The 15,902-nt window shown below is 39.0% G+C and overlaps 1 protein-coding gene and 1 non-coding gene across 4 annotated transcripts in view; both read right to left on the bottom strand.

Annotated features, from left to right (window-relative positions):
• The window catches only part of Taok3 (TAO kinase 3), a 172,689-nt gene that overhangs the window by 42,828 nt on the left and 113,959 nt on the right, over window positions 1–15,902 (bottom strand). For all 3 annotated transcript variants that reach the window (XM_074060851.1, XM_074060852.1, XM_074060854.1), the window contains exons 10-13: window positions 12,203–12,296; window positions 10,786–10,867; window positions 4,045–4,212; window positions 637–819 (exon numbers count right to left, since the gene is read on the bottom strand). In XM_074060851.1, coding sequence (XP_073916952.1) covers window positions 637–819; window positions 4,045–4,212; window positions 10,786–10,867; window positions 12,203–12,296 — 527 coding nt within the window. The remainder of the gene's footprint in view (window positions 1–636; window positions 820–4,044; window positions 4,213–10,785; window positions 10,868–12,202; window positions 12,297–15,902) is intronic.
• LOC141419095 (small nucleolar RNA SNORA42/SNORA80 family) lies at window positions 14,882–15,015 on the bottom strand. Its single transcript, XR_012443759.1, has one exon. It is a non-coding gene; the product is annotated as a small nucleolar RNA SNORA42/SNORA80 family (small nucleolar RNA).

Genomic DNA, 15,902 nt, shown 5'->3' with positions numbered 1-15,902 from the left:
TCAAGAAACTGCTTTGAAAGAAGCTTTAAAATGTTTGCTTTTTTGTGAAGAATTTCAACTTATGATAAGCTTGTACAAAATGAGGATCTTTAATAAGAAATGTAAATCAAAAGAAAAAAACAAAACTGTTCATTCAAAAGTCTAAATATCTAAGCTGGGAGTGAGTTAGCCTTTGAAGAATTGTACATAATGACTGCACCTCCAGGAAACAGCAGAGAAGAGTAGAAACTATTTCTAAAAACAAATGGCACGCTGGTGATGAGGATGAAACAGACTTCTGAATGACATGCCTTTAGAAGGGCACAGCCAATAGGTCACATGTGGGAAGCTAACCATGATGGTTGGTACTGTGATGGACATTGGTTGAAAGAAGGATTTGTCAGATTCTTTGACATGAAGACGTAGGGATTTATTCTTTCCTTTATTTCTTGATGGTATTGGACATCGGAGCAAGCAGAAAGGAAGAAGTAGGAACATGTGTTGCCTGCACAGTCCCTTGGTACCTTTTGACTGTAGGAAAGCTGTCAAGCACTACACTTAGTCCCACTTTTGAGTTGCCAAAAGAAGACTAAACCATATAGATCCTGAGTGGCCTGAGCCAATTTCACTGAGTGACAAAGCCACCAGGAGACCCACCTTCTTGTGTACCACAGAGGAGCTGGAGTTCATGGTGCTTTCTTCCTCATGCATCATGACTAGGTCGGAGCTGCTCTCATCCAGGACCTCCTGCATGCTGTTCACGCTGCTGCTCTGACTGCTAGTGCTCACGGACATGCTTGGGATGGAGTGGTTGCTGCCCAGGCTGTCCATTTCTCTGTCCTGTAAAAATGGGGAACCGAAGTTAAAACAAACAACAAAAAACAACTGGAGATAAAAGTGCTCATCTATGGACTAAACGATTAAGCATGCTCAATTGTGCAGTGCCAAGTTGCTTTTCTGGCAATCTGCAAAGATAGCAACTCCACTATTCCCCCACCATTCTCAGACATCCCAAATTCACCTCTGTTCCTTCCCCAGGGTCACTGTGGATGCGGGTCATAAGGTTTCCAATGTTGCCATCCCAAGGCTTATTGCACACAACTATTATCAGAATGCTACCAGTAGGAAGATTTAGTCCAGGTTAAAAGGGGTCTTTGGGAATGTTAGTAAGTTGGAGAAAGACTGCTATAGCCAGGTGCCAGTGGCTCATGCCTGTAATCCTAGTGGATAGGAGGATAGACTGGGCAAGACACCATCTCAGCTACTGCCGGATGCAGTGGCATATTCCTGTCAGTCCAAGCTACATGGGAGACAAAGATCAGAAGGATAATGGTTCCAGGCCAGCCCCAGCAAAAAAAAAAAAACAAAAAAACACAGAAAACAAAAAAATGAGACCCCCCCTCCCATCTCAACAGGAAAAAAACTTGGGCACGGTGGCACACACCTGTCATCTCAGCTATTGTGGGGGGCATAAAATAGGATTATGGTCCAGGCCAGCTGGGGAGAAAAAGAAGCTATCTCCAAAATAATCAGACCAAAAAGAGCAAGAGGTGTGGCTCAAATAGTAGAGCACCTATCTCAAAAGCGCAAAGCCAAGTTCAAACACTAGTACTGAAAAACAAAAACAAAAGCAAACAAAAAAACAGAGCTAGAGATCACTGGCCACCAAACAGGTGATGTGTAGGATATCAGCAAACATAGCAGTTGTCTCTCGAAAGTGAAACCACGTGGAAAGAATTTTCAGAGATGTGACGAGCAATGACTCTGCAAGTCACTATCGAGTGACGTCATATCTAAGCAGGGATATTAATTTTACTGTCCTAGACAGGTAATTAAATTCTCCCTCCCTTAAGAAATTCTATCATGCTTACCTCTGTAATCTTATTAAATATATCTGTTATATAATTAATACTGGTGCTCATTGCTACTGGTCCAAAGACTACTGTTTGAAAAGTGGTAAAAAGAATCTGAACATATAATTTATCCATCACAGTGAAATATTTTTTTAAGATTAAATAATATAATTAAATCAGCATAGCTACAAATAAAACCTGTTTTCAAAGAACCATAATATACTCAGATAACTAATGAACTGTTAGTGAGCCGTGGTAATATAAGGAATCACTGGTTGATACAAAATGGAACATAATACATTACATTTTAATCAATTTATTTTCCTAATTAAACGGAATCATTTCCATATATGCAAACAAGAGATTTTGCAGTTTGATCCCATTTTCTAAATTCCATTTTTATAATTATTGGTAGAATAACTTTGTTTTATATTAAAAAGCTAAAATCCGTTCATTCTCATTCCTTTGCTTTTGTTTGGTTTTAGAGGAGGCGGAGTCCCTCCTAATTCCTGGAGTAATACCCTGTTCCTATGCTACCCCGCCTCTTTGTCCACGTCTCTCTGCTCTGCCTTCAGTCTCTGTCCTGGCTCTATGTCCTCTGCATATAAATGTGAAGCCCTGTCCCCATTTACGGGTCTTTCCACATGCTGCCCTCTCTCGCTTCCTTCCAAGCCACATTTCTAAATCTTGAAATAATTTTTTCCGTGGTCACTTTCTCATCTCCCATTCATTCCACAACTCACAGTAAACTACCATATGTCCAACCCAGTCCCGTAACATCGCTTTTACTAAGGTCACCAAGGATGCCCTACCGTAAACTACTCAGTTTTTTGGGGGTCTTTGTCTGACTCGATCCCTCTGGCATCTGACAGTACTGTGTTTTCCTGCTTGAAGCTGTGACTTTTTCATTTGTTTTTTGGGAGGTGGGGTGGGAAGTTCTGGGGTTGAACTCAGGACTTCATGAGTTTGTAGACTTTCTTAACACCTGCACTACCTTCACCTCACGCCTGATGCAGACACTCTTCCTCTTCAACTCCTTGACTCACTGGTATCTGAAGGCTGTTGACATTCACCCAGTTCCCATCTCCCAGACCTCTTTGTTGTGTTCTGGGTTTGTGGATCCCAACTAACCACTAGGCATCTCAGGTGGCGCAACCATCCTCCTCATTTCTTTTTAGGTAAGTGAGAAACCAGGAAGCCATCTCCCTTTTGGAATGCCTATCTGTATACCATGTCAAGAGGAAATGATGCTGGGACCTTTACATCAACAGGCATGAACTGGAAATCATCCCCCAAAACCAAACCTGTACTTTCTCCTAAGGGCTTCTTCCTCTTTTTCTTTTTTTTTTTTGCAGCACTGGGGTTTGAACTTAGGGCCTCGTGCTTGCTAGGAAGGCACTGGGCCAATTGAGACACTCTGCCAGCCCTTTTTTTGTGTTGGGTTTTTATTGAGATAGGGTCTCTTGAACTATTTGCCTGTACTGGCTTCAAACCATGATCCTCCTGATCTCTGCCTCCTCAGTAGCTGGGATTATAGGTATGAGCCAGCAGTACCTGGCTCTCTTTAGCTCTTATTGTCTCTTCTTGGTATTGACATACTCCTAGGCCACCTGGGCTCAAAAGTTCAGTTACCTCAAACTTCTCATCATCTGCCACTGTCACACTCCACGAGAAGCCACGTACCAGCAAGTGAACCTTTACAATGTTTCTCAAAGTGCCCCTTCCCATTGCCACTGCCTTGTTATTTCTTGCATGGACTGTTATCTAGGACGCAGCCTGTTCAAATCCACTTGTACTCTGTTGCTAGGATAATCTTTCGCAAGCATAGCACTTTCCTAAGCCTAATATCCTGTGCCCGTTGTGACAACATCACACACATCATGTCTTCAATGCCACCTGCACCACTAGCACAACAGACCTATCTTCTCCATGCTAAGGATCCCTGCAATGACCATCTGCCTCCATAGCAGTTTCATAGATCACCCTTCAATACTTGTTTTATGAACATTTCTAATATGACCCCACATTCAATTACACTTCTATCTTCAAAAGTGTTGTTTGGTAGAAGAGTGGCTCAAGTGGTAGAGTGCCAACTTAGCAAGTGTGAAGCCCTGAGTTCAAACCCCCGGATCACCAAAAGTGTTTTTTATAGTCTAGAACTTTCCCACATTAAAAGCACTCTGTGAGGACCACTGAAATAAGGTGTGCCTACCTCTTCATCCTCCTGTGACTCATTCAAGGGCCCGTTGCGTGTCTCTTGGAAAAGTATTTTCTTCATTTTTCGGTACTGTAGATTATCTAGCTCACGAACAGCATCTTTCGTCCTTTGTATGAGGTCAATGAGGACACGGGGTGGCCGTTCTCGTCGAACAAAGTCGTGCTGTTTGAGGGAGGAGAAAAAACAAACTGACAGTAAAAAACCATATTCTTGCTGTGAGTTACAGTCATGAAAGCAAACAGAGAAGCATTAAAGAGCTCTATGCATTCAGCAGAAATGAACAAATATGACTTGCACGTCAGGCATCCCCCCATATTGTATATATTGCAAAGATAATATTTTTATTTTTTTCCTCAAGCTCCCAGATTATGCCCTAGAGATTACATAAGAATTGTTCTTTTTGCTGGATGCCGGTGGCTCATGCCTATAATCCTAGCTACTTGGGAGGCTAAGATTGGGAGGATCACAGTTCAAGGCCAGGTTCATTACCAAAACAACCAGAGCAAAATGAACTGGAGGTATGGCTCGAGTGGTAGAGCCCCTGCCTAGCAAGCATGTGGCCCTAAATTCAAAACCAATTTTATTATATGTATTTAAAGCACACGATATGATGTTTTGATATACATACTAAAATGAATACAGTGAAGTAACTTAACATATCCATCATCTCACAGTTCCCTTTCGTCTGCATGGCGAAAATACCTAATCTCTACTGCCTTTGCAAATTTCCAGAAGAGAATTCAGTATTATCAACCATAGTCTTCACGTAGTACTTTAGATCTCTACATTTATTTATCATACAAAACTGAAACTCCAGACCCTATAACCCTGTCCTTCATGCTCCATCCCTATAACCACCTTTCTACTGTTTCTAAGGATTTTTGTTTTTCCACAAAAGTGTAATCATGTGGTATTCTCCTCTCTGCCCCGGGATTATTTTACTTAGCATGAGGCCCTTTGGGATTCACCATCTAGTTGCAATAGTAGGATCTTTCTTTTCAAGTCTGAAAAAACATTTCATTGCACACATATGGCACAATTTCATTATCCTTCTTTCCCTTGGTGGACACTTGGGTGGTTTCTGTATCTTGGCTATTGTGGATAATGCTGTTTGTACATGGGCGTGCAGACATCTTCAGCAGATACTGGTTTCATCTCCTTCAGGTATGTATTCAGAGAAGGGCTGGTGGATCACATAGAAGTCCTATTTTTAATTTGTTGAGAACATCCATTCTGCTAATACATAAACTGATGTACAAGCTGGCTGTACTATTTCATATTCCTACCAGCAGTGCACAAGTACAAGGATTCCCTATGTTCTACCTCCTAGCCATCCTCCTTGTCTCTTGAGGTTTACTTTATCATACCAGCATTAAAAATTACTAGAGCTTTAAGTTGTATCTATTGAACCTGAAACAACATAAGAAGCAAATCAATGCGGAACACAGAATATTCCTGTTATAATTGGCCTCAACCCTCCTGTCCATCTCTTGGTACCTTTTGAAAAACAGAATTGTGCGTATTTTCTTTTCTGTTTTTTGGGGTCATATTATGGAGGCTTGAAAATATGACAGTTGTTCAATCTACCTAGAGGTAACTTTGTCCCCACCCCCACTTCTAAAGGGCTGCACCACCAGAAATAAGGGGAGAGGGCCCCTGGAGAGTGAAAGTAATTCTCCTTGATGCTTCTCTTCAGTTATAGTTATAGATAACAAGGTATGCCTTGTTATAAGACATAGGGAGAAGACTCTCAGGCTTCTTTGATAGAATATATGGAGACGCTGTTTCACTCCTTACCCTTCCCCCTTCCTCCTCTCTGGAAGAGAGACTTGAATCCTGGTGATGTAGCAGTTGTTTTGTGACAAAGAAGATAAAAGCCACAGCAAAGGATGGTGGAGCAGGAGGACAGCAGCAGCTTGGGTTAATGGTGTCATCGATGAGCTGCACAAAGCCCTTCACTGCTTCTTTCACCTCTTTTTTTCAAGGCCCTGACTTCATATTATATGAAATACTTAAACCTTTGAAGCCTTTTTTAAAATGGAGATACTCAGTATCTTAAAAATAACCATTTATCCACTGGATAAGGTCGGGTCCTTTACAGTCAGTTTCCTAATTTTATTTCTTGGCTCCAGTCATGCTTTCTCTTCCTTCCTATTGAATGCGTAGTACGTTCTAGAAGACTTGACACCCTGCCATGTATTTTTCACTTCCATGCCTTTACTCAATCCTTGTCTGCAATCCCACCTCCTCACAGCTCTCCAAACTTTTACCACTAAAAGATAATCAATTTAAAGAATGATTTTAATGTTCTTGAAAGTATTTACTTTGAAGATTCAAATAACATAGAAAAATGCATAAAAGAAAGAATAAATCACTCCAAAGTCCATCATCTAGAAACAAATATTGTAAAATTATGGAGCGGGATTTGAGAGATCATTCTCCTTTTTCTCTCTCAGAACAATGGCAATCTAGAAATCACTTTACATGGGAATCTTATTATACATGCTAATTTTAAGTATAATCTATGAAATTAAGATACACTTGAATTTAACAGAATTAGAAGAAACTGAATTAAAAGTAATTGTTTAACCTTAGTTACAATTCTTCCCCAAAAGAGTTATCTGTTCTGAAAAGGTCCTCTAAAGGAAAAAGAATTATAAAATGCTTTAAGAAATTGGCGTGACCTTTGTTTTTAAAACTTTATACTTCTATTTAAGAAATATTATTGCCCATTTAGTCTGAAAAAACAGAAAAATTAAGTTGGGTACTGATGGCCCATGCCTGAGATCCTAGGTACTGGGAGGCAGAGATCAGGAGGATTGAGGTTGGAGGCCAACCCAGGAAAATAGTTCTCAAGATCCTGTCTCAAAAATAACCAACACAAAAAAGGGCTGGTAGTGTGGGTCAAGCAATAGAGTGACTGCCTAAGCACGAGGCCCTAAGTTCAAACCCCATTACCACCAAAAACACAATAAAAAGAAAAAAAGAAAAATGAGCAAACTCATAATTTTCTGTACCTAATGTTTTTTCTAATTACATTCATTAATTTTACTTTGCCAATGTTTATCACATTTAGCATTCTATTTTTAGAGCATTTCAATAATTTTTACCACAATTCTACATTTAAATTATTTAATGTGAGAGTGACATTTTAATGACAGGAAGATAATGTGAGGAAAAGACAGTTTGTTGAATTGGGGACAGGGCTCGGGGTGTGGCTCAAGTGGTAGAGTGCTTACTTAGCAAACATGAGGTCCTGAATTCAAACAAACCAAAAAGTAATAACTAGGTAGGCATCTGTGGAAAAATGCTGAATTCCTACCTTATTCTTTATAAAAAATTCTGCATGATTCTACCCCCCCCAGACAAAAAAGTCCAGCCTAAAGGATGTTAAAATAGAAATAGGAAAGATATTTTATAAGACCTAAGACCTAGTATAAATTAATCAATAAGTCAGTAGACAACTGGGCAAAGATCATGTACAATGTTCACATAAAAGGAAACAGAAATGGCTTTTCCACACATGAAAAATGTGCAAGACAACTTATAACAAGAAATACAAATGAGCTGGGCACTGGTGGCTCACGCCTATAATCCTAGCTACTCCAGGAGGCAGATATATCAAGAGGATCATGATTCAAAGGCAGCCCTGGCAAATAGTTTATAAGACCCTATCTTGAAAAAACCCTTCACCAAAAAGGGCTGGTGGAGTGGCTCAAGGGATAGAACACCTGCCTACCAACTGTGAGGCCCTGAGTTTAAACACCCATGCTGAAAAAAAAAAAAAGAAATACTTCATCTAGCCAGACTACCACAGTTCAAAAATAATCATGCTTTGTTAGTGGCACTGTAAATTGGCAGTGATTATTTAAGTTTGAAATCTACATTCCCTTTAAATGAGCTATTTCACTTGTAGGAATTTGTTTTATCAAAATGACATGTGTCACTGGCATAGTTTATAGTAGAAAAAGATTTGGAACAAATACTTTAAAATGGACTGGTTAAACAAACTATGGTCCATCTGAGAGCATCATAGAGACATTAAAAAGAATGAGGTGGGGGATGGAGATGTAGCTTAGTGGTAGAACATTTGCCTAGGATGTGCAAGGTTCTAGGTTCAATCCTCAGCACCAAAAAAATTTGGTTCAAATATTTATTTTGTTATTATTTTTGGTAATACTGGGGTTTGAACTCAGGGTCTCATGCTTGCTAGGCAGGCACTCTACCACTTGAGACACTCCACCAGCCTATCTTCTGTATTATTACCATTTGAAATCTGTATTGCTCATTCAAAATGAAGAATGGACAGTATCTTTTGAATGGATAAGCTCTTTAGACAAGCAAAATAAATAAGTATTTTGGAGGGCAATTTAAATCTAATATTTACTTACCAGTTCTCCTACATTTTCTCCAGTCCCTAATACTACCCTCCCTCCTTTCTTTTCCTTCTTTCTTCCCTCCCTCTTTTCCTTCTTTGCTTTTCTGCCTTTTTTTCTTTACTGTCTACCTCCACCTCCCTCTTTTTTTTTTTCTGGTTCATCTCTAGCTTGGCAGAATTTTATTGTTGAACAGTTTGTTTTGTTTTGTTTTTGAGAAGACAGGACCAGAACAGGTGTATTGTCTGGATTTGTGAGCCTTGAATATGTCAGTTGTCTTTATCATTGACCTTGTGAACCTTGGCTGGTGCACAAATTCTTGGTTCTTGTTTTCTTCTCCTTAATACTCTGCAAGCATTGTTCTACTTTGGCTTTGCATGTTTCTGAAGAAAGATCTAAACATGTATCTTCAGAAAAGTTTTCTTTGTGTTTATCTTTAAATATTTCCCACTCCATGTATTTGTTTGTTTGTTTGTTTGTTTTTCAGGAAATAGTTGACATCTATAAGACTTCTTTCTTCGTCTTCCATATCCATCCCCTTATCTATAATCATCTTTAGAACTTTTTTTTAAAACAGCACTGGGGTTTTGAACTTAGGGCCTCATACTTGCTAGGCAGGCCCTCTTACCACTTGAGTCATTTTATCAGCTAGAACTTTGTCTTTTGCATTTAATTTGGGTTTATTTACTTAAGCTTATGGATCACTGGTAATGCCCTCAATGAGTTGGTTTCCTCTATTTCTTAGAGCTTATTGCATGATTTTAACTCTGTTATGCTTTTTTCTTCCATTTTTCTTTACCTCTGTGCACTTACTTTTTATATCCATTTGTTTTTGCTTTCCTAAATTTTATCTTTGAATCCTTGCAGTATCTTATTGGAGGTTTCCAACCTTAATTTTCATACAGCCCACATTTATTCATTTTTTCCCCATCCCTTTATGGTAGCCTTTTTTTCTTGTGCTCTATTTTCTTGTTTGTTTTAAAAATCTTTGCCTACTTCAGAGTGACATGTGTCCCATCTTTGTTTCTGGCGTTTTGTTCTTGTTACCATTTCTTCCAACAGAACTGCAGAACTGTGGCTTTGGTAGACAAAGCAATTCATGTCTAGAATGTGTGGTGGCTCAGCTACAAAGGAGAACAAGGTTAAGTCCTCGGCCCTGTTGTTTCTGTTACTATATTCCTGGGGCCTGATATACGAAGAAAACCCTTACTTTTAGGTGGAAATTAGCTGACCAGAAAATAAGAGAACAATGATTACAGAGTTGTAAAGAAAAGAAAATGAAAATCAAGAATTTATGAGCCAGCATGGGTGTTTTTCAGTGCTTGGGTAGCTGACATTTTAAAGCTTAACAAATTTAGGTAATATGACCTTTCTGAGCTTTTCTTAAAAACAAACAAACAAACAAACAAAACTGCTCAGTAACAAAATCCAGCCAATCTGGAGATGAGATTAATGAAAAAGGGTTGAAAAACACAATTCAGAGAAAGGTTAGCAGTCTGGATTATTTTGTGTCAAATAAAAGATAATACTGTAAGAGAGCCCCACACAGTATACTGTAGAGGTCTGTAGTAACTGATAGTAAATTATTGCATGAAAAGAAATGCTCAAAACTCTGGTGGTTGTGGTTGACGTGGTATTCTTGTCATGAATGTGTATGACATAACATTGTATGAATGTCTGATTAATATTGTTACCACACGCCAGGCACCGGTGGCTCATGCCTTTAAAACTAGCTATTCAGGAAGCAGAGATCAGGAAGATTGCGGTTTGAAGCCAGCCCAGGCAAATAATTCTTGAGACCCTATCTTGAAAGAACCCAGCACGATAAACAGGGCTCAAAAGGTAGAGTGCCAGCCTTGCATCCATCCATCCATCCATCATCTATCTATCTATCTATCTATCTATCTATCTATCTATCTATCTAGCCTTGCATCCATCCATCCATCCATCCATCTATCTAGCTATCTAGTCATCCCATCCATCTATCATTACCACACATCTTCATTGCCTAAAGATTTGACAACAATCACAGAATCACAGAGTTGGCATTGAACCACTGCAACTGTGGCCCAACAGTGTTGCATTAAAGTTCACACAGATGAACTTTACAGAAACAACACTATGATCACCAGAGCAAGGAGGAGGAAAAAGGAAGAGATATTAGGAATCAATCCACAGGGAACAGATGGCACACGTCTCTGGTGATCTTGCCTTTTCTATGCCTACCACACCTCTGGGTAAATGACAACAAAGCACATTCTAATCCTGTTTGTTGTGATGCCCTGCTACAGAATGATTTAAATCTTCTCTACACAACAGGAATATATCCCCACAAACCAATATAAATTTGGGAAATTACCCGTAACAGTTCTGTGGATGTTGGTCTTTCCTGAGGTATTTTCTGCAAGCAGTAATCAACAAATCTTCTAAAGGAGTCTGTCCTGTGTGCAAATTCATGAGAGAAAACAAAATGAGGGACTGTGGAGCACTTGGATTATGTGAAACAATTTTCACTTGAAAGAAAGTTTGCCATTTTAGGAGATTTTTACAATCAAATATTTCTCAACTCAAACATATCAGGAGACTTGGACTATTTTCACCTTATCTAAGTTTCAAGGTATCTAAAATTAATTCTTTTGGATAATGAGTGTGGACACAATTTCAGGTTAATCAACATACACATACATATCCACACATAAGGAAGTAAGGTCAGACCAAACCATAAAACATATCAGAAAATGAAAAATACCGTATTTATCCATGACAGTTTAATATGCATTTTCTCCTAGGTAGCAACTCTCACAGAGTCAATCCCATGTTCTTCAGTACCATTCCTTAATTATTATTATTATTATCATCATATTATTGTTGTCCTGGGGGCACATTGTGACACTTACAAAAGTGCTTACAGCATATCTTAGCTAAATTCACCCCCTTCCATCATTCTCCTTTATCTCCCTTCCTGCCATTCTTAAAATAGTTCCAACAGGTCTCATTTTTTTATTTTCATACATAATATTCCCACTATACTTAACTTTCCTAAACTCTTTCCTTATGTCCTCTCTCCTCCTACTGGTACCAATCCCCAGTCAGGACCCGCCTTACCTTCCTGTCCTCACTTTTTGAAAAAAAACATTTTTGTTTGTTTCAGATTACTATACAGGGAATTTCATTGTGACATTTCCAGGTAGATACACATTATATCCTGATTTGGTTCATCCCCCTCCAGTGTTCTCTTTTAGTCACAAGTACCATTCTTACTCCCTCACCATCTACCACCCATATCAAGGAAACCTTGAAGCCTAAGGGACAGAAAACCAAGGGTAGTTTCCTATCTTGGAAACTCCACTTTGTTCACTCTTCTTTAAAATGGCTTGTGTTCTATACTCTTATGGCCGCAATAGTTATAAATAATTTTCAGTGAGGAATAGTGCATCTTTGGAATAGATTATAAATATTCTCCCTCAGCACATTTAAATACACATATCATAAAACAATGACAAGTGACAGAGAAGATGATCAGCACATGACTGGTGAGACTTCAGAGATGGAGGAATGTAGCAGGGTATGTCCATGGGGGTCTCAGCTGCCACACATGCTAAGGAGCACAGCGTCAGCCACGGGGAGGGCAGAAACAAACTGCAGGTATAAAGGCACTTGTTGCTTGCAGGACACTAGAGTCCTTTCTAGGTCAGACAGTTAAAATGTAATTTAATGAGAGTGTCAGATGCCTGTGGTGATTTTCTTAAAGATGAGGAATGACAGCCAAGTCTTACCATTCACTGGACTGTAAGGTAGGGGAGTCGTTCTGCGCGATGTGATATAGAGCACTCATTGCATTCATGTTGAAAAGTGGGGGCTTCCGTTCCGCTGGAAGAGAGAAGAAACAAGATAAGGCAGTTCCCAAAGATCAGGCAGATTGTGAAAGAAGGAACTATGAACAAAACTCTGCTGCTAAATCAGTAGCTCATGACCATCACCACGTCACAGGATCCACTTATTTCAATCTCTAAGGTCAGCCCAGGATAGCCTTTTGGAAGCTGCTGGTCTTTCTAGTGTACACTGGAAAAGCTCCTCACAGAACTCATTTCAAAAGAGTGTGAGAAAAATTCCTTATATTTTTTTTTTCATGGATCTTCAGAAGACTGGCTTCCCTAGCAAGTGTAAGATCCTGAGTTCAAATAAATAAATAAAAAATAAACAATTCAGAAAGAAGAGAAGAATAAAGAAAAAACCCATTATTATGGAGCAGGCCATCTTAAATATCACAAGTATAGATGGGAGGTGAGATAATTCTATTCAAGGAATAGTATGACAGTGTATCCAGGCCAAAACACTGCTGGTGGAGGTGCATAGGGCAGTAGTGGGGAGGATGTGAAGGACAGATAATAAACAAGGCCTGGTCCATCCTATTATAAAGAAAAACTGATCTGGCCAGGTATTTTTCATCTTTCTCTCTCCTTGGTTTTGGGGATGGGACCCAGGCCTTGCATTTGATCTACAACTGAGCCCCAGCCCCAGCCTGGGTATTTCTTACTAGAGGACTCCTCTTACACCGTGGAATAAGGATCCCTTTGCTGGAACTCCTTTACCTCTCCCTGGGCAGTCTTGTTCTTTTGGCACCTAGTACATTTTATAAAAAGACAAAAAGTCAAAAGCTCTAAGGCAGCAAGATTTTATAACCTGAATACTTTTATTGTTTTATTTATTTCCCCAGAATATGAAATGAAATGCTATTCACAGATTAGGTGCTCCACTTGTTGGCCAAAGTAAAGAGACCAGGCTCTAGTTTTGAGCAGAGATTTTTTAGTTATTATGGCCTAGAAGGTAAACTATCATCTTATTCTACCATCTTTGCCCCTGTGGGTTTTTATTATTATTTTTTTTAATGGAGTCCCCTTTCTAATTTGTAATCTGATCTCTGGTTTTATCAGGTCATCTTAGTTTTTAAGTAAAGATTCTATTATCAACACTTCTAAAAATGATAAACTGGGCTGTACTATGCAGGTCTAAGGAACAGAACAAGAATGAAGGATAGAAATTACAGGAAAAAAATTTCACTCATAGGAGGAAGAACTTGTGAAAAGTGAGAGTGATTAAAAAACCAAAACAAAGCATCAGAATGGACAATGTTGAGAAGTGGTGAACTTTTAGTCACTGGCAGCACTTAGGCAGAAGTGACTATACTTGTTCTTCTGTCACCTTCAGAGGAACCCCTGACATTCTCTGTAAATGATTTCTATAGATACCTGTGGAATGTGATAGCCTATGAGTCTGTAAGAATCCCCCCTCCTGAACACAGTCAATTCCCTGCATTGCTGATGGACCAGAGTCTACCATCTTTGCTGGTGAACTGAGTGTCTATCGTTTAACCAGAGGAGCATCAATACTAGCTTCTTTTGAAATCATCTTGAAATGCACTACCTGGTTAACTGGACCTCCTTTTCAATATCAAGAATTTTCAAAAGATTCATGCATTTAACTAGCTCTTTCACTAGAAGATCCACGTGTAGCAGAAGACAATTTCTAAAACACTTAGGACAAGCAGAGCTTGGACTTTGAGAAAAGGGGCAGTGGAGGTGACAATATCATGGTCCTGCTTTGTAATGTGACCTTGGCAATTTGATTTATAGATTAAAGAGTTCTAAAAAAAATACATACACTGTTGGATTGGCATGGTGGAACATGCCTCTAATCTTAGCTACCAGGGGGGCAGAGATGATGGGAGGATTATGGTTCAAGACCATTCTGGGCAAAAGCTAGTGAGACCTTGTTCAAAATCAAGCCAGGTAGACATGGCTGTGCTCCCAGCTACTTAGGACGATTGTAGTTGGGGGCTGGCTGGGTAAAAACACAAGGCCCTATCTGAAAGACAAACTAAAGCAAAAGAGCAGGGGGCATGGATCAAGTGGAAGAATTGGCAAGCAGGAGTTCAATCCCCAGTACCACAAAAAAGACAAAACAACAAACAAAACAAACAAAAACCCCCCAACATTGAAAAAACACATAGCATAAAGAAAGGGCATGCTACTCAAGCACTACCCACAACATTCACCATAATTCAAACATTCAAAGTATGTTCGTACTCCAATTTAATTATACTTCATACAGAAAAACCATTGCTCACTTTTTTTTTTTTTTTTTTTTTGCTTTTGAGACAGGGTCTTGCTAGCAGTCCATCCTGTTCTTGAATTCAAGATCCTCCTTGCCTCAGTCTCCCCAGTTCCCCAGTGTTGAGATTATAGGTATGTGCCATGACCCCTAGCCCTAGAATGTACTGCAATAGTTTATAATTTTTCATGTAAAAAAAAGAAAAAAAAATTCTTCTCTTACATAGATATTAACAAAATCAATGCTAGGGAAATGAAGATATATGGTAAAGCTGTCAAAAAGGTTTATTATATTACTGATATCATAACTTCATTCTTAAGAAGTTAAATGTTAACATATCCCCCGCCCCCCCAACCCATTTCGGTACCAGCAGCCTACAGGCAGAGGCCAGGCAGTGGTTCTGAGCTACAGTTTCCTCTGGCATGGGACACTATAAGAGGCTCAGGGGGATGGGCTTGCCAGAAATCCAAACCCATGCATTCTTGGTAACGACATTGCAAACATTTACTGAAGATCTACTATTGTATTTCTCTGAATCTAAAATGCCACTGACCAAAAGATATATCACAATTTAACATATACCAGGAGAAAAATGTTGCCAGTTAAAGGAAGTAAAATTTTTATTTATTTGATTGTTTTTTGACAAATAAAAAACTATATATATAAGGTATACATTGTGATGTTTTGGTATGCATGTATAGTGAGATAACAATATACTCATCATGTCATATAGTTACAATTTGTTTTGTTGTGAGAACACTGAAAATCTACTCTTGGCAGTTTTAAGTATATAACAATTTGGAAGGAGGCTGAAATAGACAGTATGTTGCTATAAATATCTCAATTCATTTCATAAGAAGATAAATCATTAAAAAGCACATACCAGGAGTGTCTCAGGAGAGGAGGAACTCAGGTATCTCCTGGCCTCTATCTATTTTGCCCGAAGTGAACCATTGTGTAAGACTTTAGTTATCACTACATCCATATTGTACAAAAACTAACGTGGTGATGATCTTGAATCATCTTACAAAGGAGTATGCTGTTTTTATCCCCACTAAAAAGGGCAGAAAGGCCAGAATCTATGTTATATTTCAGAAAGATTTTGGTAAGAAAAAAACTTTTTTTTCCCCTCAGTACTAGGGAATAAACTGGGAACTGAATACTTGGCAAGTGCTCTACCACTGAGCTATACCCCCAGCCAAGAAAAAACTTGTGAAAACCACAGATGGGCACTAATGAGCTATAAGGATCATGTCAGCTGGTACATCCTCTCAAAGAGTCAGAGCTGAGGAGTTGCTGGTGTGGTCAGTGACATGAGTAAAACTAGGTCATCTTCATTTCTGAATATAAACTGCAAAACAGTTT

The sequence above is a fragment of the Castor canadensis genome, chromosome 18 (assembly GCF_047511655.1).
Source record: "Castor canadensis chromosome 18, mCasCan1.hap1v2, whole genome shotgun sequence".
Lineage (NCBI taxonomy): Eukaryota > Metazoa > Chordata > Mammalia > Rodentia > Castoridae > Castor > Castor canadensis.
This window is presented reverse-complemented; position numbering and strand designations above follow the sequence as displayed.